The 24,942-nt window shown below is 41.5% G+C and overlaps 1 protein-coding gene across 1 annotated transcript; it reads left to right on the forward strand.

Moving 5' to 3' along the window:
- The first annotated feature begins 2,571 nt into the window (after nucleotides 1–2,571).
- TRMT61A (tRNA methyltransferase 61A) lies at nucleotides 2,572–23,527 on the forward strand. Its single transcript, XM_008629781.2, has 3 exons — nucleotides 2,572–2,971; nucleotides 12,733–12,999; nucleotides 22,117–23,527. The coding sequence occupies exons 1-3, from the start codon at nucleotides 2,641–2,643 to the stop codon at nucleotides 22,443–22,445; spliced, it is 927 nt and encodes a 308-aa protein (XP_008628003.1). The 5' UTR covers nucleotides 2,572–2,640; the 3' UTR covers nucleotides 22,446–23,527.
- Nucleotides 23,528–24,942: the final 1,415 nt, after the last annotated feature.

A 24,942-nucleotide genomic window follows, 5' to 3' on the forward strand; every position in this document is an offset into this window, starting at 1 on the left:
GGTGGCAGCCGGGGGGACACGGGGCGCTGGGGCGATGGCGTTCCTCCCCCGCGGAGCCGGCGCCCGCGGCCGTCACGGGTTAACGCTGCTCTCTCGCAGACGAATCCCCCACCTTTCACCCCTTCCCTGTCCAGTCCGTGCTTCTCACTCTCCCGCAGCTGAGGTTCCCGGGTCCGCTGGGACGGGCTGAGGAGCTGCTAGCGTGCAGGAGGCGCGTTACCGTCCTCGGGCTACGGAAGGGGGCTGAGGGGGGCCCCGGCACCGGGGTCAGCTCTGAGCGGGGGCAGGGAGCGACTCCCCAGTGTGCGTGTGCCTGGGCGGTGAGGGGGCTGTGCCTACCCCGGCTGTGCCTACCTCGGCTGCAGCCAGGCTTCAGGAGGGGGAAGGGGGTAGCCTGCGGGAGCTCCCTGTGGGATCTGGTCAGGGGAGAGAGGTGTGTGCGTGGGAACACAGAATCGTGTTAGTTGTTTAGTTTGTGAGGCTGCGAGGGATGGCCTGGGGCGTTGGGTTTAGGTCGCTGCAGCCGTGGCAATCCCACAGAAAAGTCCTGAGCCCGTGGCAGGGGGGGACCGCCTCAGTTTCCCGCCACTGCCATCCCCCCCATCGCCAATTCCCCCCACAGCGTGTGGCAACAGCGGTGCTGCACCAATCCCCTGCGTGTGCTGCTCCGGGAGAAATGTAACAGTGCGGGAGCCTCTGCACTGCCACGGAATGGGAAGTATTTCAAGTGGTTGTAGCTCACTTTGCTCCTTGACAAGGGGTGAGGCAAAGAAACTTCCAAAATTCCTCACAGATGCCAATTTTACCCCAAGTGTATGAATATAATGTGCCAGGTGAGGTCTGAGCCTGAGAGATGTGTCACTTGGGATGTCAGTGTGCATTGACATGGATGGACTTGCTGGACTTGGTGATCTTAAAGGTCCCTTCCAGCCTTGATGATTCTGTGATTCACTTCTGTGACAATTAGCTATGGTAAGTGTAGTGGCTCAAAGGAAGGCAAGGAAGCTGGTAGCCAGTTGGTGTAATCATAGGGAGAGGAGTTCAGTCAGTGTTCCTGCAGGCCTTCTGCAGGAATGTTCTTTTGCACATGGGTGTAAGTGCAGTAAATACTGTGAAAGAAATGGCTTCCATTTGAGGTCCTTTCAAATGACACTTATGAGAGCTGAAAACTGCACTGCATTAATAGTATCTGGAATGAGAACTATAAGTATCATTTATGAAAGATTTAAGACGTGAACATAATCATAAGGTGTAAGCTATAAAACACAGCATTTGTTCTATCTCACAAAGTCCTTTATGTATACATTTCTGAATTCATGGGATGCCTTTTTTGCTATTTCACCATATGTCCAGACAAGCCTCTTCTGCCTTGGCATCTGAACACCTTACGCAATAAGCATGTCATAAACTTTGGAAGTTTCGGCCACAAGCACATCTGTTTTATCAACCTCAGTGAGTGCAGTGGAAAAATTACAAATCTAGCTTCTTAACAGCAAATTGAGGTACATGGAGTTCTGGTCAGCAAAACCAGACTACAATTTGAGAACTGAACGTTTTTAATTAAAATGGTGAAGCAGGACCAAATTGTTAAATATTCAGTACAAAAGTACTGCAATTCAGTAATTATTCTGAAACGAAAAGTAACGCTGCTTTTAATTCTGCCAGGGATGATGTACCAAAAATCTGACTTTCAAAGCCTTCTGGCATAGGCTTTAATTTCTAACTTTGGGATCCCTATTACTTCATTAAACAATTCTTGCATGAACTGATCAACCTGTAGCTTAGATAGTCAGCTGCGTTATCTGAAAGGCAACTTCAGGTTTCATTGTAAGCTGCCTTCTGATTTCTAGATTGTCTTCTCAAAGCCATCAAAATTTAATTGTAATTCTCTAAAACAGCCCTGAGACCACGGGGCTGAAGTGATTCAGCTGTTTGCATTAGCTTGCAAATGGTTGTTTACATTTAGCTGTAGCGGAGATCACTTCCTAGACAATTACTTGGCACCCCCAATAGCAAATTAAAGGCCACGATTTTTTTTTTCCATGTAGTTAGTCAAGTGTATGCATAAATTAATGCCTTTAGCCTATCTCTAAACGTTCATTTGGAAAACTTTCAAGTATACTTTTGTTAGTGTTCCTAATAGCTGGTGATTGAGGTCCAGGCAAGTAGCAGAATGTCTTTGTGTTGTAAATCACCAAGAAATAAGCAAGAAGATGGGAATAGAAGTTACTACTTAATAACATGCTCTGAGTGCTCATGAACTGTAATTGAGCAGGATGCTGAAATTGGTGGTAACCTGCAGTAGCATTGTGGAGCAGACTGAGTAAATAATGATGTATTTCTCGGTTTTTCTTTAAAATGTGCCATAAACCAGGAAAAATACTTGTTATGTTCAAATCTGTGGGATATTTCCATTGATTGTAATTGGATCAAGAGTACAGTGGATGCAGGTCTCTGAACTTCCTGGAGCTCTCTTGCTAACGTCTTATTTGCACAGTGGGGTTTTGTTCTGTATTGGAGAAAATAAAATTACTTGGGTTTATGTCTGTAGGTTCAGCTCCATTGTGGTCCTGTGAAATTATGCTGACATATTTATTCTTCTCTAGGTGACAATCATCAGTCAGCAACAAGACTGTCACAATGAGTTTTGTTGAATACGGAGATACGATAAAGGATGGTGACACAGCTATTGTGTTCTTGGGCCACGAGTCCATGTTTCCTGTGAAAGTCCAGCATGGAACTGTAACACAGACTAAGTATGGCGTCATCAGGCATTCCACAGACCTCATAGGCAAGAAGTATGGCTCCAAAGTGACCTGCAGTAAAGGAGGATGGGTGTTCATTCTTCATCCAACTCCAGAACTGTGGACCATGAATCTCCCGCACAGGACGCAGATTCTGTATTCCACTGACATCTCTCTAATCACCATGATGTTGGAACTGAAGCCAGGCTCCATAGTATGTGAATCAGGTAACAATTACTATGTTGAAATCCTTTATTAGGAACTAACACCAACACTTTCATGAAAAAACAGGATTTTCTTTGTATTTTGCAAAAAGTTGCACTTTTTTTCAACTGTGATACAATTCTCCCTGCCCACATGTTGAAGAATTCTGTTTCGTGTGCACATGTTATCAGCTTCTGTTTCTTCAAAAATTGATGTTGTCTTGGTGTGCAGCCTCATGTATGGCTATACCTCTGAGCATGTGTTTGGTTAATTCATCTTCTTAGAAGAAATACGTAAACATTTTCATTTCGCTTGTCTAAAACTGTTGTTAAGTACTTAAAAAATATTTTTAAATACATGATTTGAATCAAGATTCCAGCTTTGAATTTGCAGTTTCAGAGAACATAGTTGAGATAATCTGGTGAAAGAGACTCTGGTGATAGGGTGCTGAACTAATAAGAGAAATAAATTGGCAGTATTTATATATATTTGCCATGTAAGTACATGAATTTCATTCTTCTCTTCCCAAGTGTAATCTACTTGTAGCACCACAACCTTATGCAAAATCCCTGATATAATACAATGGATGATGTGTTCACCACAGGGCTGTGTTTTGTTTCTAAACTTGGTTTAATTTATTACACCTTTTGTGATTTTGCTTGATACGGAAGTAAGGAGTGAAATTCAATATAAATGATTTCTTGGTTACATAAAGTTTATAATAATGTCTTCATAACTATTACTACAGGCACTGTGAGGCTTGCTTGATTTGAGTGAATCTCGGTGGTTTGGAGAAATAGGAACTGAGGTAGTTTGCCCTTGTTTTTTCTGGCTGAGCATTTTTATGAAGCAGTTTCATACACTTCTCAAGCCTAGATATGGCAAAGGATCAGTATGACAGGACTGTGATGCACTGTACTTTCTTGCGCTTACCATTTACTGTTCCCACTCATGCATAATTTTGGGCAGCTTTTCAGGCATAATGACCACTTTCCAGCACAACTGAAACACCGCTTATCTCTGCATCCAGTTTCACCCATTAAGAACCAGGCAGTGCGTTGAGCTGCCTGCTGTACAGCAGCACTTGAAGCAGGCAAAGCCCTGTGCAGAAGCCTCTGATACTCTGAAAATGGTTGGGTCCTATGAGTTTGTAGTTTGGTTTGTAGGATGATCAGACATTTTTAGTTTTGTCATGGCAAGTTGCTGTATTCATCAGCTCTTCCCCTCCTGCAATGTTTAGACAGGATGGGAAAAATAAATAACAAATTATTGGGGCGGGGGGGGGGAATTTTAATTGCTCCATGTCCTGTCTCACTTGGAGTAGTCAAACATACAGAGCTGTACATAAAATATTTTCAATAATGTCAAAGGTGCCTAGAGAGGATGAAAATGTTTAATCTCTTGCTTATCTAAACAGCTAAGAAATGGAAACACTCCATTTCCAAAAATGTTGTGAGTCAAAAGTCGTAGCCACAAACAATCCTTTTTGCCTAATGGGAAACTGTCACCAGGTTCATTTTAATGCCTGTACTATCAATGTATTGCAGCTTCAGCTTTCTAGGCAAAGTGAACAGTTTTACTGCTGTATTTATGCTTGTATTGCTTGCAAGGTTCACTGTCCACAAAGAAAGGAAAGAAGAGTACTGCAACAAATCCGTCTGGCTAACCTTGAAGCAAGAGAGCTTACTGCAGATTTACTTTGAATTAAAAACTTGACAGGTGTTGACTGGAGCCTCCGGTGTGGTGATGTAGCCTGCTTTGGTGCCATCCTAAATTCGGTGGTATTTGGTGATCCAAAATCATTAGCTCTAAATTAACCTTTTGTGGGCTAGACAGAGCCAGCCCAGTGATGATGAGTAGAATCACGACAGGAAATCTGGTCTAGTAAGACTCTTGAGTCTGCTTCCTGCTGGTGCTGGGTTTAGGTGTATTTTGAGCATTAATTAGCACAGAGGTCTGTCCTTTTTATTATTTGGACTTACATACACAGTTGCTGTACTGACTGGCAAAGCAGGCTCTGTAAAAAAAGCTGGGCTCTTTTCCTCTTGTCTTACTAACTCGACTGTGGAAGTGTGTCCTGTATTAGCCTTTGTAAGCAAGCAGAATTTTGAATTAGTCTCCACAACTGTGAGAAGAAATGATTGAAAAAGTAAGATGAAATACCCTCAGTGTCATGTGAAAATGTTGTGAATATAAATGATACTCTGCATGTGATAATAAAAATGGAGTAGAGTAACCAGAAGGCTTGATTTTATATCACTTTAATCATATAGTTTAAATTGATTAGTCATGATTTGTCCTAGAAGATACAAACATATTAATACAATTTTTACTATTTTTAATCCTCTCTAATAAACACATAAAGAACAAGTTTGTCAGCAGTACATGCATAATTAAAATGACCCAGGCATACTCTGTTGAGGAGGCTATGAAGAGACTCTGCATCTGCCTGATGACATGGAGGTGTAGGAATATGATCCTTTTTCTGTCTTCTGCTAATTTCTAATTTATAAAGGTATGTTGAGTTTTAAAACTGTTAGCACTGTTACTAGAGCTAAGATCTTTTTGAAATACTGGTCCCGGCTCTGAGGAATTCCCCACTTGGATACAGTTTTTAACTGCCCCATCTTTCCAGAACTGCTTAAATTCCTGCTATGAGTGGCCCAATAGTATGAAAATTTCATTCTTGTCAGGTAACTCTAATAATCCCATTTGTGTTTATTGCATGTGCAGCAATGCCTAGATAATGGAAAAGGCTAAATCTTTCACTTTTGTGTCACCCCACTCTCCAAATCTAGTCTTGATGTCAACTTCCCAGGCTAGGCTCCCTGTAGGATAATATTTCCATTTGACAGCTGACTTTGAGGAGTTTACATTTATTTTTGATACTACCTGGGAACCAATATGAAACCTTTCAAATATTTTTTCCAAAAAAAAGTCCCTTCTTTCCAGTCCCCACACATCAAAGCTTTTTTACTGTCCTCTCTCCATGGTGAGACATAAGAGTGACTGTCCTAATAGTACAGCATGTGAAACCTCATTTAATCTGATAAATCTCAAAAATATTTTGGCTTTGATGGAGCAGAGTATTTAGACAAAACGTAATTTAGTCAAAAGTACTTTAACCACCATCCCAGTGATCCTTCAGCATTCACAAAATCGGACTCACATGAGCAAAAATGTTAATTGGATTTTTTTGTTTCCCTTCAGCTAAATCCCAAATTAAAAATTGCTAAACCCTATTCATTGCCACACAGCAATGGGTTTCTGAGCTCAGGGACTGGATTTCTGAAGGCTGAGAGCGGTGTTCTGGCTCCTCATGGTTTCTCAGAGAAGGAGTAACAGGAGCTCCCACCCAGCCTTACACTAGAGCTTCTCAAAAACAATTACGAAATTTTCAAACTCACAGCCTGGGTATAGATTTTGTTAAAGAGTACACTCATAAAAAAGTAATGAGGACTTAATGATTAATGGATACTTAATAAATGTTTCAGAGTTTATTGTGGAGTCCCAGCAAGTCAGCCTTATGCTTACGACTCTTCTGAAGTGCTTATAGACTTTTTGACAAATACTGCTCGTGTCTTTACAGTTTTTGTGTCATAAGGACATGTAAATTGTTGGCAGCTTTGTTTTTAGTGTACACTACAGACCAAAGTTTGGAAGTATTAATTTGATTCTGGAATGTACCCAAACTAATTATGTCTGTGTTTTTTAATGTCTCCCTTATCTACCTCTTCGCAGCTGTTCAGGTTAGAGTGAGAGAAGAATTAGAAAGCCCGTTCCTTGTATAGCACCTCTTGAAGTATTAGAAAGGCCGGCCTCATCAGTACAAATGTCATAAACCACAGTATCCTCTTGCCATACCAAAGCACTGAACTGGTGTTGGGGCCCCCAACAGAGGGGCCAGTAAGAAAGATGGGGGTCTATTGGAGCAAGTCCAGAGGAGGCCATGAAGATGATTGGGGGGCTGGAGCACCTTCCCTATGGAGACAGGCTGAGAGAGCTGGGGTTGTTCAGCCTGGACAAGAGAAGGCTCCAGTGAGCTCATATAGCACCTTCTAGTACCTAAAGGGGCTGCAAGAGAGCTGGGGAGGGGAAATTTTACAAGGGCATGGAGTGATAGGACAAGGGGTAATAGCTTTAAACTGAAAGAGAGTAGATTTAGATTAGATATTAGGAAGAAGCCCATTACTGTGAGGGTGCTGAGGCCCTGGCACAGGTTGCCCAGAGAAGCTGTGAATGCCACATCCCTGGAGGTGGTGTAGCCCAGGCTGGATAGGGTTTTGAGCAACCTGGTCTACTGGAAAGATGTCCCTGCCCCAGGCAGATGGGTTGGAACTAGAAACTCTTTAAGGTGTCCTTCAACCCCAACCATTCTATGAGTCTCTGATGATTCTATGAACCAAACTTCTGACCACATGAGGCATCAATGTTCCTGTAATTTCACCTGACCACGAAGCACACTTTTCACGCAGCTCTGAACCTAACTATGTTCTTAACACTATTATGTCCATTTTGTAGAATATTCCTCCCTAAAAAATTCAGACTTTTGAATCTATAAGAAAAATTTGAATCTCTAAGAAAAAGTTAATTCTTCACATTCTTTTGTAGGCAGTGCTAGCCTTGAAAACCTCCCTACTATCCTTGCCTCAAGTCCTCTGTCTGGTCAGTGAGCAGAGGCCCTCTCTGATCTCCAGCCTGTTGCCTAAAATGCCTGCTTCAGCATGGTGTCATTGACAGATAGGCAGGAGAGAAGCTAATCTTCTGTAAAGGGAACTTCTTGACTGTAAAGTGAACTTCTTGATTAGCTGTTTTCTCTTTCAACCATCACCTCATCTCCTTGAAATTCTCTCCCCCCTCTCTTCTTCCTTCTCTGTCCATGCTCTTCCCGTGTTTTACCTCTGCCACCATGATTCGTGCCCTTGACTATCTTCCCAGTAAGATATTTGGGTTAATTTCCATCAAATTCTTAATATCTTTTCATATATTCATTACAATTCATTATACAAACTTGTCATGTACAGCGAGCAGTCTTCATCTGTTCAGTGTTTCCTGACAGATTTTAGCTGTGGAGTTGTTAGCTCTTTCTCAAGATTAATTTTCCCTTGGTTTTGAGGCTCCTTCCGTTCTCATGGCTGACTCATGACCTATCTTACTATTTGCTAGGGCTAAGTGGCGTAGCTAGGAGACAAATAGAGCAACACTGTGATTGTTTTGTTGTATTTACTCATTTCAGAATATCTTAGGTAGCCAAATTTTGCATCAGAAGCTTAAGTTCTACTAAAATGTTACTAGATATTTTAGAAACCCACTATTAAATAACACTTTGCATACTTTTCTTTTTTCCCGTTTGCAAGCAATATGAGCCTTTTTATGCACTTAAGAGCTTATTCAGCTTTATTCCAAAATGCTTTTGCTTACATACAGTTGTAAACATCTATAGATCCTAAATGACAATTTGTAGCTCTTTTTTTAAAAAGAAGCACTATGATGAGAAATTTCTAGGGAAGACAAGCTAAGCGATAGCCTGCAAAGAGAAAACATAGTGGAACACAGAATCAGGTCACTTATATTTATGGCATGGGTAGGATTCCAGGAGATTAGACAAATATTCTTTGCAATAAGGAAACCAGACTAAACAGAAAACAGTGTAAAATGTGCCATGTATTCTATATCAGTTAAGTGCTATGCACGATGCTGTGGTGATGCTCAGTCTTGGCAGTATTCTATGCTGAAAGAACATGCTTTATTTTTGAACAGCTCAGATGTTGTCCACTGCTACTTTGAGAAGGTGAGAAATTATTTTAACGTGGACATTGCCTCAGGATGGCTGAAGTATGTGGAGGCTTCTCTGTGGAAAACCTGTCACTTGAATAAGCAGAGGGTGAGAAGAACAGATCTGTTGGAGGTCAGGGCAGTTGAGAAGTTTGTCTGATCAATACTTTCTTGTCTGCAAATCAGAAGGAAATATCAGTAGGTGCTGATCTAGAGTGTTTCAATAGGTGTCCACTTGTTAGGACTGAAATCCTAAAACTGCAGTATTCTCTTTGTTTTGGGAGAGGAGCAGAAACACTCTCCTATTGAGAAGGAGAATGTCATGTGCTTGAGCCCAAGAAGAAGGAAGGGATACTGCATCTGTGCAGGGCCATTAGCTACGTAAATCCTGTGGGTTTAACACAGGAGCTTAATTCCTGCCTTTGGACTGAAGTGGAGCCCATTCCTAGTTTACTCTGGGCTGCCCCTGCACAGTGCTGCCTCCTCAGATGTTGAGCTTTGTGTGGCATATTGGGGCCCCTGCGGTGTCTCATTAAATGTCTGCAATGCAGATGTCTGCTTTTTGACTAAGATGTTTGAGATCACAGAACAGTCAATGTGAAAGAGCATCACATTTTCCAAGTGAAAATTAGCAATGACGTAAGTGCTCACCTAGGTGAGCTCTATAGGAGCAGCTGTGCTGTTGTCTTCAGTACAGTTTGAATTGTTGTTGTTTTACCTCTCTTCTGCAGAGTCCATTCATGATTAATGTGCAATAGGTAAGTGGGCATTATCCTGTGGTAGAGAGCAAACAGTTTCTAAGGCTATTTATAGTGCAGGTTGTCAGAAAGGGAGCATCCTGGTGTAAAAATTATAAATTGGTTGTTCTAGTTGTCTTACCTTCTGCTTTCTAGGTCATATCAGGAACACAGGCATTTCACTGCACCTCTATGAGAATGAAAATCTGCTGATGTTCTTCCAGTTGTTGTCTTGGCTCTTCTGATGCAAAACAGTAATTTTTGAGTATCCAGTTTTTTGTTTCATTTGTATACAGGTAATTCAGGTATGCTATTTCTGGTTTGGTAGCATTCTAGTACATGTCTGTAGTGGTGTTCCTCATGTTTTGCTGCTGTCCTGACTGATTCTGTATCATGCTAAGGATACCTTTCAATTCCCAAGGAAACCTGTACCTGACTAGAACTTAGTCCAAACTGGTGCCTCAGACTCTTTGAGTCCTATTTTGCTTTTTTTCAGTAGTGATTTTGAAATAAGGACAAAGAGAAATTGAGAAGGTGGCAGGAGGACAGAAATGTTGAATGTTGCAGATTTGCAGGGAAGAAGGTGAATAAAAACATTAATTTCCCCTTTTACAATATCACAAAAACATAGGGTTGAACCCCCTGCCTTGGGTAGACAGTGCTGATTGGGCTTTAGGGCTTGTGGCAGGTATGGACTCATGCCAGACTCTCAAATTAATGGATCACATCGAATGTGCTGATCTATTGGGCACATGAAAGTTAAGGGTCATCATCATGTCACAGGTTCAGAATATGTTTTTAAAGAGAGACTTTACAATGGTGGGTGATTCATAACCATCTTGTTCCTTGTTTCCTGCAGTTTTGAGAGTGTTGTTACAGAGGCAGCATCTTCAGAAATACTCCCATTAATAATAATAATAATGTGATAGAATTTGATATGTTAAAATGTGATACATGTGTATTGTTCTCATGTTTGTGGTAGTCAGTCAACAATAAATACTTCCTGGCAACCTTGTTTAACAAAAGCTCTGTCTGTAATACGCCTGCAAGTGGTGACTCCCAACATCCTGGTTTTAGTTCAGGGTTTGGCTTGGAGTGTTTGTGAATAAAAGAAGAGTATCAGAAAAGAAGCCAAAAAACTTAATGGGTTTTCCTATGGAGGAGACAAATGGTATCTTCTGTGGTATTTTCAAGAGCAGAATTAAAAGGAAAGTGATTAAAAATGTAAAAGAATATGAACAAGGAAACTGGATACATGTGCAAGCTGCCTTCCTCTTCTGCTTACAGCCCAGCTGTGCTGACAGGCCTCCTGTTCACTCCTTTAGATCAGCAGAGAGAAATGTGCAGCACTACGCATTTGAGAGGTTAGAACAATTAAATTCTCTCATTTTACAATAGTTCTCAGTTGTGTAATCCTCTCTTTTGGCATGAAATGTAAAAGCAGAGTTTCAGTCTTCAGCATCCTGTGAGTAATAGCTCCCTGCTTTTTGTCATTAAAAACATATGAATGGACTAATTCTTTGCTATGCAGATATATCATTGAATTTTCACAACCACGTGGCTGCTGTGCTACCATTAGTCCTTTGACCAGGGAAAAGTTCATGTTGACACTTCAGTCCTACAAGTGCCATGACAGGGTAATTTTTGATGTATGCACATGTAGGTGTGTTTCGCTTTTTCTTTGTTTTATTTTAATACTACCTTGAATACCTGTATTTTCACTTTACTAAATACATATGTGTAAAAGTTTCTCTCTTCTCTTGGACCTCTCTGAAGCCAGTGCTAAAATCTGTAGGTCCCCCCCCACCTCTAATCTGCCCTGCTGAAGCTGCAGGGGGGTGCCAGGTTGCCCGCTGGGTCAGAGCCCTCTCAGAGGGAAGCAGAGGAGCAGTGCTGATTCCACGGGACAGCCGCTTGATCCGGTGGCAAACATGGGCCTGAGCTCTGTTTACAGTCTGAATGTCTCCCCTTTCAGAGATGTCAGATTAAATACAGTGCCATAACAGTGTTCCTCCCATTAATGTGACTAGAGGGCAAGAACCTGGGATCTGCCAGTGAACTTGGACTTCCTGTATGATTATGGAAAGGACTGTGCCAATTAAGCGGCTGTGACAGCCCCTGTGCCCCCTAATTAATTTCCTTGCTACTTGTTTCTGAGCTGCTGTACTTCAGATTCTGTCCTTTGTAAGTTCTTCAATATTTATGTTAGCTGAAAGAACTTGCCTCAGGCTGAACAGTTATTGAAAATAGCTAGAAATTGATTTTATTTCTACAGGAGAAATGTGTTCCAAGCACAGAATTATGAATCAATAAACAGATAATTTGGGGTTGCTGTGGAATTTTGAATTTGGGGGGTTACTCTGTTAAATGCCACTTGAGTGAGTAATTTGCAATGGGAATTGGTATATGGGTGTTTTCTTCAGTGAAAATGTTCATTATTAGTCATTCATCTATTTAATATGCCAGCGGATCATTTAAAGTAAGTTTCCTAAATTATCAAACTAAAACAAGGAAAAAAAATCTTTGTCTTGTTAGTCCCTGTTTGTATGTGGTAATTGTAGTTACTTACAATTTTGTGGTATATTTTGTTAGACTAAGTTAAGCTTGTGTAGGTGTGTATGTGTGTAAGTGACCTGTGAAAGCAGGTGCTTGATCAGTGTGGCTGCAAGGAGCCAAGAGGCCTTAGTTTTGGGTAATTCCAGTGGGAGTTGAGGATGTCTCTTAAGAGATCTGTGCAAAGCAAACTGTATACTGACAGCCATTTATTTGCATGGATATTAATAGGATTTTCAAGCACGGACCCTTGCCAACATCTTTTCTTTGTTTAGTGAAGTATAAGGTTTTGAAAATCCGTTAAAATTTGCCTTAATCTCTTTTCACCCCAGAAGAGTCTGACACTTCAAAAAAAACCTCTCCAGTTAATTTCCCTGAATTTTTCCTGTTGCATTTACTTCCTCATGTTCTCTAGAGGCAGTTGTTACAGCTATAGCTGACCCTTGGCATTAGTTTCCTACTCCGGGGAGATAGGACAGATCCTGGGTTTGCCAGATTTTTTCATGAATGCTTTGAGGACTCAGAAGACTGTTTCCTAGGTCACCTAGTCCCTCTCTCCTTGTGAAGGAGGGACTGTTCTCTTTCAGGAGCTGAACCAGTGGTTTGTGCTCATTTGAATTTTGAACAAGTGTTCCAAGCAGGAAGACTAATGGAGAAGACTTTTGTTCTGGTGTTTGGCACTGACAAACTCAATTTCATGAGCTGTTTGTCTTTTCTAGGTACAGGCAGTGGGTCCCTCTCCCATGCTCTCATCCGGACAGTGGCTCCCACTGGGCACCTGTACACAGTGGAGTTCCACCAACAAAGGGCCGAGAAGGCGCGGGAGGAGTTTCGGGAGCATGGGGTGGAGCACCTGGTCACTGTGACCAACCAGGATGTCTGCAAAAATGGCTTTGGGGTCTCAAACGTTGCAGATGCTGTGTTCCTAGATATTCCATCTCCATGGGACGCCATAGGACATGCAAAGTCAGCATTAAAAGCTGAAGGTAACTGCGTTTTTCTCTTTCTGTTCAGGAAGCACTGTGCACACATCTCTGCCTTTGAGCCATACGCTAGATGTGCTCCCTTCTTTTGTGTGATCACTGTTCTCAATGTCAGTCTCTAGGCATTTCTAAGGCTGTAAAACCTTCAAAAGGCATCTTCAATTTACAGTGGAAAATTTGAAAGGAGAAGAACAATTTTTTCCTACAGGCCCATGTGAGCTGCTACAATTAGCATGGGCAGTTTATAAAAACTCCTTTGAACCTTTGTCAAGTTCCATAGTGGTAAATACCACTGCATTTTGGTAGATCTGAGGTGTGTGGGAAGCAGAAGTAACAATAAATGCTGAAAGCAAATTTCTTTGGCAATTCAGTGGAAAGGTGTTTGTATAAAAGGTGTTCAGCCTCAGTTCATATCCATCATTGCAGATTTGTACCTATTTAACAGAGCACCCCAGTGGTAATGTTAAAAAAATGTGGTTACACTTAAATATGCTTGCTAGTTTATGTCCTAAATCTTTGTGGTTGGAGCTAGTGAGAAGTTTGCCATTGGATGCAGTGGGAATGGAACATAAAGGATATTCTATTTTATGCCAGTTACTCTGGGATTGTGACAGCAAGTGAGAACTGCTGTTGAGGTTTTGCACAGATTTCATCACTTTATTATACATCTTTTCCCCATTGGAAAATAAGCTTCAGTGAATAAATAATTCTTTTATCCTGGAATAAGTTTTCCTCTAATTAATGTCATAATAGTATGGATCTGAAATAACTTTTGCCAAATTGCTTCCATCTACAAAAGTGACTTTTCTAATCAAGAAAGCATGGTGTGCTGAACAGTGCCCATGCAGGGACATGAGTTTAAAAAAACTCAATTACATGCTAAGGCCCAGTTCTTTGTTAAAATATATAATCACAGGCTGGACTTCAAGTGAATCACTAAGTCTTCTTGAAATCACAGGATTTAAGCTTGTTCTTTAAGGTCACTGAATGTGCACTGCCTTGCTGAGTCAGGACCAGCCCCGCTGTTAGGCTACCTCAGCTACTACTGAAAATTTTCTAGAAAGCTTTGTGATACCCACATAACACACTTTCTTCAAAAAGTGAATAAATAGAGTGAGCCTTGTTAGCACTCTGTACCTGCAGTGGTTACAGCTCAATTTGTAGCAGCTTTCCAGTGTGTCCTAAGGGGGGAAAAAAATCACTGCACTGTACGATGCCCTTCCCATGCTCAAATTATCTAATCTAGTGAGCACAACACTCAGCTGACTTCCCAGCTTAGAAGGCGCTGCATTGCGCAGTCCAATTTGAATTATTTAAGTGGTGCATGCTTAGAATACTAAGCAGGGCTGCTTGAACAGTTCCAAGTTTTGAATCCTCGTCTCACTCGAGCATTTGAAATCCTAGAAAATGTATTATAGTCCCAAACTGGCCATACCATCTGGCTATACTTTTCTGTGCTATGCTACAAGGTTACATCTGCTTAGGCAGTATAAATAAGACTTCAAAATCCCACATTTCTGTGTTTGTGAAGTGGCGTCATTCACTTTATGAACCACTCAAAAGGCAAAGTTGCTGATCCTTGCTGCAGTTTTTGCTGCAAACAGCCTCCCATGTCTGAGGTCTAGTCCGGGTCTAAGGCTCCTCTCTTGGCCAACTTGGTACCTGACTAACTGGGGGCATTTTTTTAAGTTTTGCTATTTTGCATTTAAACAAAAACTGTTTTTCATATAAAATATAATTGATTGTAGTAGTAATATGTACAAACTTACACACTTTCCTGTTTTATTCATGTGGGTAGTTTTGTTATGGTTTTTTTACAGCTGTTAAATCTAAAATATGACAGAAGCTTATCTGTAACTGCTTGCCTTCCCCTACCACAGGCAGATAATTTAACAGTGCTCCTTTGTTTTGTTTTGACAGAGTTAAAGCTCTTCTGCAGTACAGCTTGTGTACATTCTGCTGTTATTCAACCCCTTTCCGAGGGTTGAGGGTTCCTGTAGTGAAAAAGCATCACTGCAGGACATGAGTCGTTCACTCTTTTCTGTCCACACCCTCTCAGATCTGGATAGGGTCACATGTGAACCGTTCACACTGTGGGTTTTGTTGTGATGTGCTCTGCAAATATCACAGCCAGCAAATATAATGCCACATAGTGGTAATTTAGTCCCTGAAGTCTTAAGGTATTTTGAATTAAATCAGAACTAAGCAAATTCAATACATAGTGTTAGGTACTCTCTTCCTTTAAACCACAATACTAGTGATAGAGAGTTCAGCTGAGACAGTATGGGAGAGTTTTCAACCTTAACAAAACCTTATCAGATCAGTGTTTTCTCTCCTGCTTTAGCTCAAGGTCCTGAATAGTTGCAGCTCCTCGTAGGCTGGGTGTTAATGATCCTCTTTACAGAGTACAATTATCACTCAAGTTATGCCTTGCAGTATGCTGTAAATACACTACTTACAGCAGCTTGGCCTCCCATTTAAAGCACTGCCAACCTCTGAAGAGCTGAAAGAATAAAATGGCACAGTAGGTTTGTGACTAGAAGGTTCTTGTTCTCTGGTGATGCTCTCTGCCTACGTTCAGGTTTGCATCTCAGCTGCATCCTTTTGTGCTGATGTCACCAGTCACAGTTCCAGCAGAAACGCTGCTTGAAGGATCTCTGAGGCACTGCTGCACTGCAGAACTTCCTTTCATTTCCAGACCTGCACTGTTTTTCTTCTGCAGCATCTGCTGATTAATGCTTTTCTGTAGTCATAGCTGCTGTTCCCAATATCTGACCTTGGTAGTTTTTGCAAAGTTGATGTTAACCCCTTCTGGCTAAATTTTTAAACATTAAGAAAATGAAAAAATTGTGAGGTAACAAAAATATCCTCAATATTCTACCATTCTTAAATGCCCTGAAACTTTTGACTCACAGTCATCTCACAGCTGAATACTGTAGTGCTTTGAATATAATTCTGCACCCACCTACTCTACTCTCATAAATACTGTCTATTTCTTCCAAAGCTGTGGAAGATGAGGGAGAAACCCACTGGTACAATAATTTTCATACAGATTTTAAATTTTCAGGTAGGGGGATGGAAAATTACAGCCATATATTAGGTTGGATTAGCCTCTTGCATTTTAAGTTGCTCCTTGTGGTGTTTAACACTCTGAGTCACAAAATTATTAAAACCACCTCTCTTTTACTTCCTTTCTTTCTTTAAAGATTTTACTCTTAAATTCAGATTTTCCATTCCCTCTTGAGCATTATAAAGCCCCTAGATAATGAGTTTGTCGAATTTTGATCCTTTAAATAACACCTGAGTCAGGTAATACGGTGCTGTCACTTCTCCCCCCAAAACTCTGCAGGTAAAGTTCGCTTTGAACATCTCCCTCTTTGGGCTTCTGCAATTCCATGTCCATGTAGGAAGTCCCACTGGCTATTTTTCTTGAGCTTCAGAGGTTATTCATGGTCCTATTTTTAAACCACTGAGGTGTGGCTTTGAGGAGCAAATCCCTGGCCACAGCTCTCACCTGTGTGGTATCTGGGTAGGGTTTAATCCCACTGAGAGCACCTAGAGTGACATCGAGGCTGATGTTTTTCAGGCTTGGGCTGCCTCAGGAACACACAGGGAATGTGTTGGGGCAGGAAGGGGAGCCTGACAGTCTAGCATGCTGTCATTCTCCACCCGTGAGAGTGGTACTCCAGTTGGTGGGAACATTTCTTGTGTCCCCAAGATATTGTTTTGGAATAAATGGATGAAGCAATAAATGCTTCCTAAAATGTCAGCACCAGCCTTTGCTAGTGTAGCACATGCTTTGATTTGAAGGAGAATTAACTCAAAGTGAGGTTAAAGATCCACAAACTAAAAATTGAAGCATATCCCCTCAACATTGAGAGGCCATCTGGTCTAGTGCAGAGCTGTCCCCCTGGGATCTAGGACCAGGTGCTAACGCACAAAGTAGCTTCATCTGTTTGCCAAGCAGTGGCTGTTTGCTGAGCCAGCCCCAGTTGTTGAATCTCGTGTGAGGGCATTGCCCTAGCTTGGGTCTGTCAGGTGCACACAATGGGCCTGGCCTGAAGTACAAGTGATTCTTTCACTTTTAGAGAGTCAAGCAGAAGGATTCCTGTATCAAAATCCTTGCTGTGGAATGCCAGCCAAAGCTACTGGGTTTTACAGAGTTTGAAGGAAGTCGTTCGAGATGAAAGGATCCTTAAAGAAAGGATCCTTAAAGTTGTTAGGTTTTCTTCCCCGGTATGGAGCCAACTGATTTTTTAATTTCCTTGTTACATGCTTTTACCAGCCTATAATAATGAGCAGGAATAAATTCCTTTTGAATGATGCACCTACAAGTGCAGAGGTTAAGGTCACATTTGCAGAAAATCACATCAAGCTCCTATTAATGAGCTGGCAAGTGATTTGGAGAAAATTCTCTTTTCTGAATCAAGAAACATCCTTTAATTTCTTCCAACAGCCAAATCCTCTAATTTCACTTGTCAGGGAAGCTACATCAAATCGCCCACGAGCACACACACTTAAAGGACATTCTGTCCCCTTTTGCAGAGACAGTATTTTTAGTGTCCTACTAGCACAGAGTAAATGCCACAGTGATGCTGCTCAGTGACTCTCCTGCCTCACCCCTACACAAAGATAATGCCTGTGTGGTTTTTTTTTTCTTCCTTGAGATCTTTGTAACGTAATCTTCCAGTTACGACAATGCAGTGAAGGCACAAAACCTAAGCTGTGTTCTTTTGCCAGAGGTAAAAATGCTGTTCTGTATTCTTTTTGTCACAGAATCATTCTAAAATTACTGGCCCTTTTCCCTAAAACTTAATGGTGCTGCGCTACATGTGTTCTTTTTGCATCTTCTGAATAATACTGGGATGATGAAAGAACCTGTCAGAGCACTTGTGACACGTACAATAACCTACACAAGTGAGAGCACATTTCTTGGACATGTTTTCCATATCATTGGAGTTCTTGTCAATTTGGTGGCACTGAGATTTTCCACACTTGAAAGCTAATGCTCTTACTGGCTAAATAGAGCTGGTAGAGATGTTAGTCCTTGCTCAGACAAACCAGAAACAAAATTGTTTGTTGGAGTTGCACAGGAACTTTCTGGCAATTTCGGAGGCACTGGCCTCTTGTAGAGATGCAACGGTGTGTCCCTCAATTACCAATTAGATACAGGCTGTTGAAATGTGCAGTGCTATATGGATGAAAATCTTCTATTTCCTCCTTCCCTTAAGCTCGCTTTTCTAATCATTCCAGTCTGAATTGTACTTCCATTTTCATATCCTCTCGACTCTATTGCTGGTTACAATGACTGCCAGGACTATGTGGGCTTGTTCCAGGCTATGGATTCAGGATATTTAACCTCTCCATTGAATGCTTCAAACTAACTCCCTGTAAAATTGAAGGTAGCAAGAAGCTTAAGTCTTTCATAGAGTCTCATTATTCTCTTCTCCTCAACTGTAGCACTTGTCAGATGCATTATACATGAATAAACACATTTTTAGACAGCTCTTCAGATCAAAAAGCTCACACAGCTTCCCAATGTGAACAGGATTAATCTCTCATAATTACTATATCAATTTATGATGACACACAGATCTCATTAACCAAATATAGGAACGGTAGCTTTCCTAAAAGGAGAGCTCTGAGAAATCACAAACCCAATTTGTACAAAAAAGTTTCCATTCAGATGTTTTCACTGCTCTCTAGTCTAGTCCACCGCTTTGTGATCCACAAACAGAGCAAAGTGCCCTAGCAAGGAGAGGAGAGGGAGGGAGTTCAGGTCTTTTCTTCATTCACTAAGGAATCCTTGGCATGGCAAGACAAAGTAATGCATATTCAAGTCCTTTAAGCCCTAAAAGCCTCTTGGTGTCTAAAGGACAAGAGGGCTCTCAAAGAATTTGAGAACTGTGAATGCTGAAATTTAGATTTATATCTGTTTGGCGATTGTGACAGAAGGGGTGTTGCCTAGCTGGTAGTCCAGCTGGGTACAGAGGGCAGTCCACAGTGTGCGGAATTCAGAAGCATCTGCTCTGTTAAAGATGACAGTGTCTCTGCTCCTAGGACAGATGAGCATGTCCTTCTGAGTGCTGGTTTTCTACTCTTTTTTTTGCTGGTCTAAACACACCATAGGAATTGAAACTTCCCAAATGTTTCTATTTTAGACAGCCTCTTACAGTCTGGAACTGCAATTTCATTTTTGCCTTCCAACGTTTTGCTAATTGTAGCTTTCCAATCTTCTCTCCTAATATCTGCTTAATCAAATAATTCCAGCCTGTAATGCAAGTCAGATCTGCCTGCCCGATGGTGTGTACAGAAAGAAGCAGAGGGGACCCCTCTCCCACTTGTTAGGATCTCTAAGAACAGATGCTTGATGGATTTGCTTCTAAGCCCTTCGTAGGTATATTTATTTGGGAGGGATGTATAAAAATAATGAGAACAATAGGCATGAAAGGGGGAAAAAACAAAATTGGCAGATCTACTAAAACCCATTGGATGGTCTCACTTAGATGTAATACCAGCAGTTCACTGTTTTCTCTTCTTTCACACCTGAGAAGCTTCCAGCAGTACAGGAAGTAAAGTAACATTATTTTTTGTGCTTCCCCTCTGGATATTTGCTACTGCAAGCAAGAGCTTTCTTCCTACCAAATGACTTGAAAGCCTGTTTTCTGTAACCCTACTTCCCCCAGCAGTTGTGAGGAGGCAGCCTGATAAATCTTCACCAAGTTTGGTGTTGACGAGCTGTGCTCAGCTGACCAGCCCGAGGCAAGAGGGAGGGTGCTCTGCCTTTAATTGAAGGCTTGACAAGAACCGTAGGTGGCTTTGCAGCTTGTATGGCAACAGCTGTGTGCAGGCTTTGAGTTTCTGACTGTAAATCCAGAGCATGTGAATTCAAAAGCCTAAACATATCTTCAAACCCTTAGAGTCAGAATAAATAAGAACAGACGTACTGTAAATGTAAATATATATTGCTTTTTTATGGCAATATAAAACATCAAAACCAAAAAGCCTGAATGAAGTAGTAGTAAGTCTCTGGTCTCTCGGCAGATTCTTGCTTTGCAGACAAAGAGTTATTGTAAACTGACATTTAGTTAAGTCAGACATTTGTTCAGTATCCTACACAATAAGAATATAAATTCTTTCTTTATAACATGTGTGCATCATAGTAGCTTTCTAATTATGTAACAGATTTTTTTTTTTCCTGAGCTCTTCTGTTTTACATCTACAAGCATGGTAGAAGTGTGTAGTGCTTTGGCCAGAAAAGATTAGCTGTCTGATTCCGGAACATTTTGGTAGTGCTGGCCATCCTGATGAACATACAAATCTAATTTCATGGGAGTTAATAGACTGGCTGTGCAATTAAATCAGCATCAACACACTTGGTTCATAAAGACACATACCAGCATTAATTTTGCAGGTGATTATTAGATTTGGGCTTTAATTGTCACTCCAGGGAATTACTTGTCCGGGGTACTTTGTTCTGAAGACAAGCATGGTAGAAGTGTGTAGTGCTTTGGCCAGAAAAGATTAGCTGTCTGATTCCGGAACATTTTGGTAGTGCTGGCCATCCTGATGAACATACAAATCTAATTTCATGGGAGTTAATAGACTGGCTGTGCAATTAAATCAGCATCAACACACTTGGTTCATAAAGACACATACCAGCATTAATTTTGCAGGTGATTATTAGATTTGGGCTTTAATTGTCACTCCAGGGAATTACTTGTCCGGGGTACTTTGTTCTGAAGATTCATGATAAGAACCCCTTGGTGCAGAGACTTTATTTGAGGACTAAAATTAAATCCCACTTAGTGTATGGTAGATTAATAGTTGTGGAAAGTGTTCTTCCCGAGGCAGTACCCAGCACATCATTGCTGCACAGTAACTAGAGTGCTACAGTGACGCGTTCAGACCTGATGCTTTCTTTTTTTAGAGATCTGACTTTAGAAACGAAAAAGGAAAGAAAGGGGAGTTTGAGATAAAGCAGGCTTCGTGTAGTCCCAGCATTGCCTCTGTTTTTAGCAGGATGCTTTGCTCTGACTTGTACGGGTTCTTTAACTACTTAGATGAACTGGTGTTGGAGGGTTTGACTGGATGAGCCCAGGAGAGGACTGAGAAGGAATGTAAATCAGGTCAGCAGGCATTTTCGTCTCATTGTAATAAGTGAAACAATAGCTGAAGCTGCATTGCCCAGTGTTTCTTCCTCCTGCACAAAAGCTTTTCAGGAAGGGCAGTTGCCTTGGGGGACACTGTGTCCTGGGTGAAAGCACATGCCCTGGCTTTATGGCAGACAGTGTCCTTATAATTCTTTGATCTGATTTGGCTGTGGCTTTTCAGAGTAAATCTGAATCATTCTATTCTCAGCTGTTAAGGTGACATTGCATCACTTAGAAAGGTGTAGGGGGCCTATTAATACTCCGTATTCAGAATCAAAAATCAGAACTGTGCACAGACAAGGAGACAAGTGTTAGTTTATCACTTAAAAGTCCTGTCCTAGAGTTTTACAGCATTTACTGTAAGCCTGCATGATGTGATAGCCAGTAAACTTCAGTGCTCAGGAGACATGCTAGTCAGCTTGATTAAAAGGGTAAAGCCTTAACAGCACTCCATCTATGGCCTGGAGAGATCCCTTTATTCTGTCCATGCATACCATCATCCTCAGCTAAACACAGCCCCTTTTGTCAGGGGCGTGTGCAGGCACGCTGGGGCTCTAGCCCTGTGCAGTGTGTAAAGAATGTCTTCTGGCTTTGTGTACGTGCCAACTGCAGTTTGGTGCCTCAGTCCAGAACACTGGAGAATGATTCCAAAAGAGCCACTGCTCTAAAGGGATCAACTTTAACAGTTTAACTGTGAACAAATGTCGAGGGCAGCATTGGATGTGGAAGATGAATGAAGTTGCTGTTGTTGTTTTTAAAGGGTCTGAAGCATCCTGTAGAGTTGTCCGTGTTTGATTTTGTGCTGACGCTTTAAACCAACAAAGTTGCCTTATGAAGATTTTCTTGAAGAATGTTTTCACTTTGTATAATAATAATTCTATGGGCATCTGGGAGAATTTGAAAAAAAGATGAAAATTGCTTCATTTCGGCTTTTGCCCTCTTTTCCACTACCTGTCTTATTTTGCAGGTGGCCGCATCTGCTCTTTCTCCCCCTGCATTGAACAAGTTCAAAGAACCTGCCTAGCAATGGAAGAATATGGTTTTACAGAAATTAACACCTTGGAAATTCTGCTCCGAGTGTACAATGTAAGGACAATTAGCTTGCAAATCCCTGACCTTGGAAAAGCAGCTGAGGATAATTCTAGCACAGGCTTTGACAGCAGCGACCCATCACACCAAGGTAGCCCGTGTGCTAATCTGCAGCAAGGGACTGTGCAGTTCAAGAGTGGCGTGCCACTGAGGGAGGTGGTTGGGCACACTGGGTACCTGACCTTCGCCACCAAGAGCCTGGTGTAGTGCATGCCCAGTTTGTGCAGTCTGGAGTGGGTTTTTGTGTGCATTCTGTTTTCATGGCTCTTTTTTGTATGGCATCCAAAGTTTTACTTGTCAGGGAATTCCATATATAGTCAGATTTGGTTGGAATATGCTTTGTTTAAATAGCACACAAGCATTAAGCAGAGCAGCATCAAGGGAATGTTGAAACTCTGGAATGGTGCTCCACTTGCTGTCAGAAAGAAGATAAATTAATAGCGAATGGCCACTCACTGGAATGCGCAGAATTAAGATTTCTCACAAGAGAGCAAAACAAACAACAGACAATTTACAAAGAGTTGGATTTTCCCCTCCTTTTTTTTCTGAATTACTTTCCCGGGTTTATGTTTTTATTTTTTCCTAGCACCACTGGACACTATTTTTAAAATTTCTCTAGTGTCTATGTTGCTCTTAAGAATGTGAAAGTGCCTACTTCCTCCATTTTAGATAAGAAAGTTCCAAGATTATAGGGTTCCCAGCACAACTGTTCACAGAATCAGTGTTTTCTTGGAATAGTGTTCCAGTGGATTATTGGCAGCGCTCAGGAACGCAACCTCTTACTCATTCCAGGCTGGCATCTGCAAATCATTTTGACTACACAGAGGTCAAAGAAGTGTGGTAATCGTTGAATTTAATTTACATTGGTATATTGTGCTCATCAGTTTGTAGCAAAATTTGAACCTGGATCCATACAGTCATGTTCTAATGGAACAACCACTTGCATAGTTGATGAATCCACTGTGAAAATTAACTGAACAGCTGGCTAATATTATCTGAACACCTCTTTGTAAGTGGTGTGGATGAGGTTCCAGTTATTTGGTGGTTTATTTCCATTATGGTGTATTGTTTTCCTGCAGCTGAATGACAGAAAGATTGCTTTTGGCAGGATTTCTGTCTCCAAATTACATCAATAATGCAAACTTAGTAAAATCCTCAACCAGCCTTATTAATTAAGTTTTCAGATCATTTACTCTTTGGTCTTCTATACAGAGGTGGGGGGTGTGATGAACTGTTTGAATGCTGGATTACATTTTGTATTTATAGATTAAAATAATTATGCAAATTTATTAAGTTCCTCCTTTTTTTCTTTTTTCCTTATTTAGTAAGTTCACAAATATTTCTCTTCCAGCCACTAGTGCTGCCACTCAAAGCATTTAGCTGTGCCTTGCATTCGGTACCTGAGCATATCGATTGCTGTGCAAGAAAAACAGCCATTCACAAACTGCTGCCTGAACATTTAACCTGATATCCCTCCCCCATTCTTGACAAAAATAAACAAAGCTAAGCTTTTAACGTGTTATAGCAGAACGCTAATCCATAACGGTTTAAAGAGAGCTCAACCGATCACGACAGCAGAGATAAACTGTTGAGCAGATTAAAGGCAGAAAGCAATTCTGTTCAGCTAAATCAGTTATGTAAGTTGGCCTACAACTGCAGCATTTCCCCAGAAATTATGGGAAAGTTCCCTTTCTGCTGCTGCTCATGTTCTCCAGGCCATGCAGTAAACTGCCGACGCTGTGTGTGGGTTTGGTGGCTGTGTTAGAATGTGTGTGTGTGTGTGTGTGTGCACATGTTTGTGTGTGCTGGGATCACCACCAAGCAGCATGGCTCCGCTGCTGAGAGACTCCAGAAGAAAGCAGGGGGAATTTCAACCACAAGGTTCTTCTTAACTTCCTTCAAGGTGATCCTCATTCACTAGCAAGGAGGATCCCCAAGGTTCTCCAGGGATAATTCCAGCCCTAAACTTGATTGTTTTTTCCTGACAGACCTTATTTTAAACTAATGTAACATTTAAACAGGACTAAAAAGGAACAAAGTCACGTTTCTGTGCTACAAATAGATGTGGAATGTAAATACCAAAGGAGTCTTCCTGGAGTTAGAAACAAGGCTGATGCCTTTTTGCCTACAAAGCCCAATTCAAAACCCCTTGAAATAAACCATTGACTTTGCTTGGTCCCATATTGATTTGATCTCTGCTGAGGAAGGGCAAGCATTGCATAAGAAGAGAAGGATTTCATTTCTGTCTTTGCAATATTAAAAAGGCTTCTGTGTTTTTGTTGCCGATGGCAGCCATGGCCAGCAGCACTGCACCACTTCCTGCTATTGCTTTGTTGTCAGGGTCACAGGGAGGATCCCACACTGTCCAGCGTGGACAGTACTGTGCTGCCAGACCCCCCACTGTTTAATGCTGCTTATGGTCACCTGCGTTCTACATTCTGGCTGCACTCCCTGCCAAAAAGGGTAGATCAGAAAGATGGGTCTTTCCCTCCCCACTGGGGGAATCTGCCTGGGCCATATATTTAGAGACTCATTTCTCCTTTGAATACATTTTAGTCTCCAGTATGGAATAAAATACTTCTTCCTGCCCTGGTGCAGTTCACTCACTTGTTCAGGCTGCACCTTTTCACTCCTGCCATGCACTGGGATCCCTCAGTCACAGACGAGCTCTGGGACACAGCTCTGCACCACAGCCAGGTCCGGT

The sequence above is a fragment of the Corvus brachyrhynchos genome, unplaced genomic scaffold (genome assembly GCF_000691975.1).
Source record: "Corvus brachyrhynchos isolate BGI_N302 unplaced genomic scaffold, ASM69197v1 scaffold1, whole genome shotgun sequence".
Lineage (NCBI taxonomy): Eukaryota > Metazoa > Chordata > Aves > Passeriformes > Corvidae > Corvus > Corvus brachyrhynchos.

Coding starts and splice junctions, on each gene's coding strand:
- TRMT61A (XM_008629781.2), top strand. CDS start 2,641: ATGAGTTTTGTTGAATACGGAGATACGATAAAGGATGGTGACACAGCT. Junction 2,972..12,732: donor CTCCATAGTATGTGAATCAG/GTAACAATTACT, acceptor TGTCTTTTCTAG/GTACAGGCAGTGGGTCCCTC. Junction 13,000..22,116: donor GTCAGCATTAAAAGCTGAAG/GTAACTGCGTTT, acceptor CTTATTTTGCAG/GTGGCCGCATCTGCTCTTTC.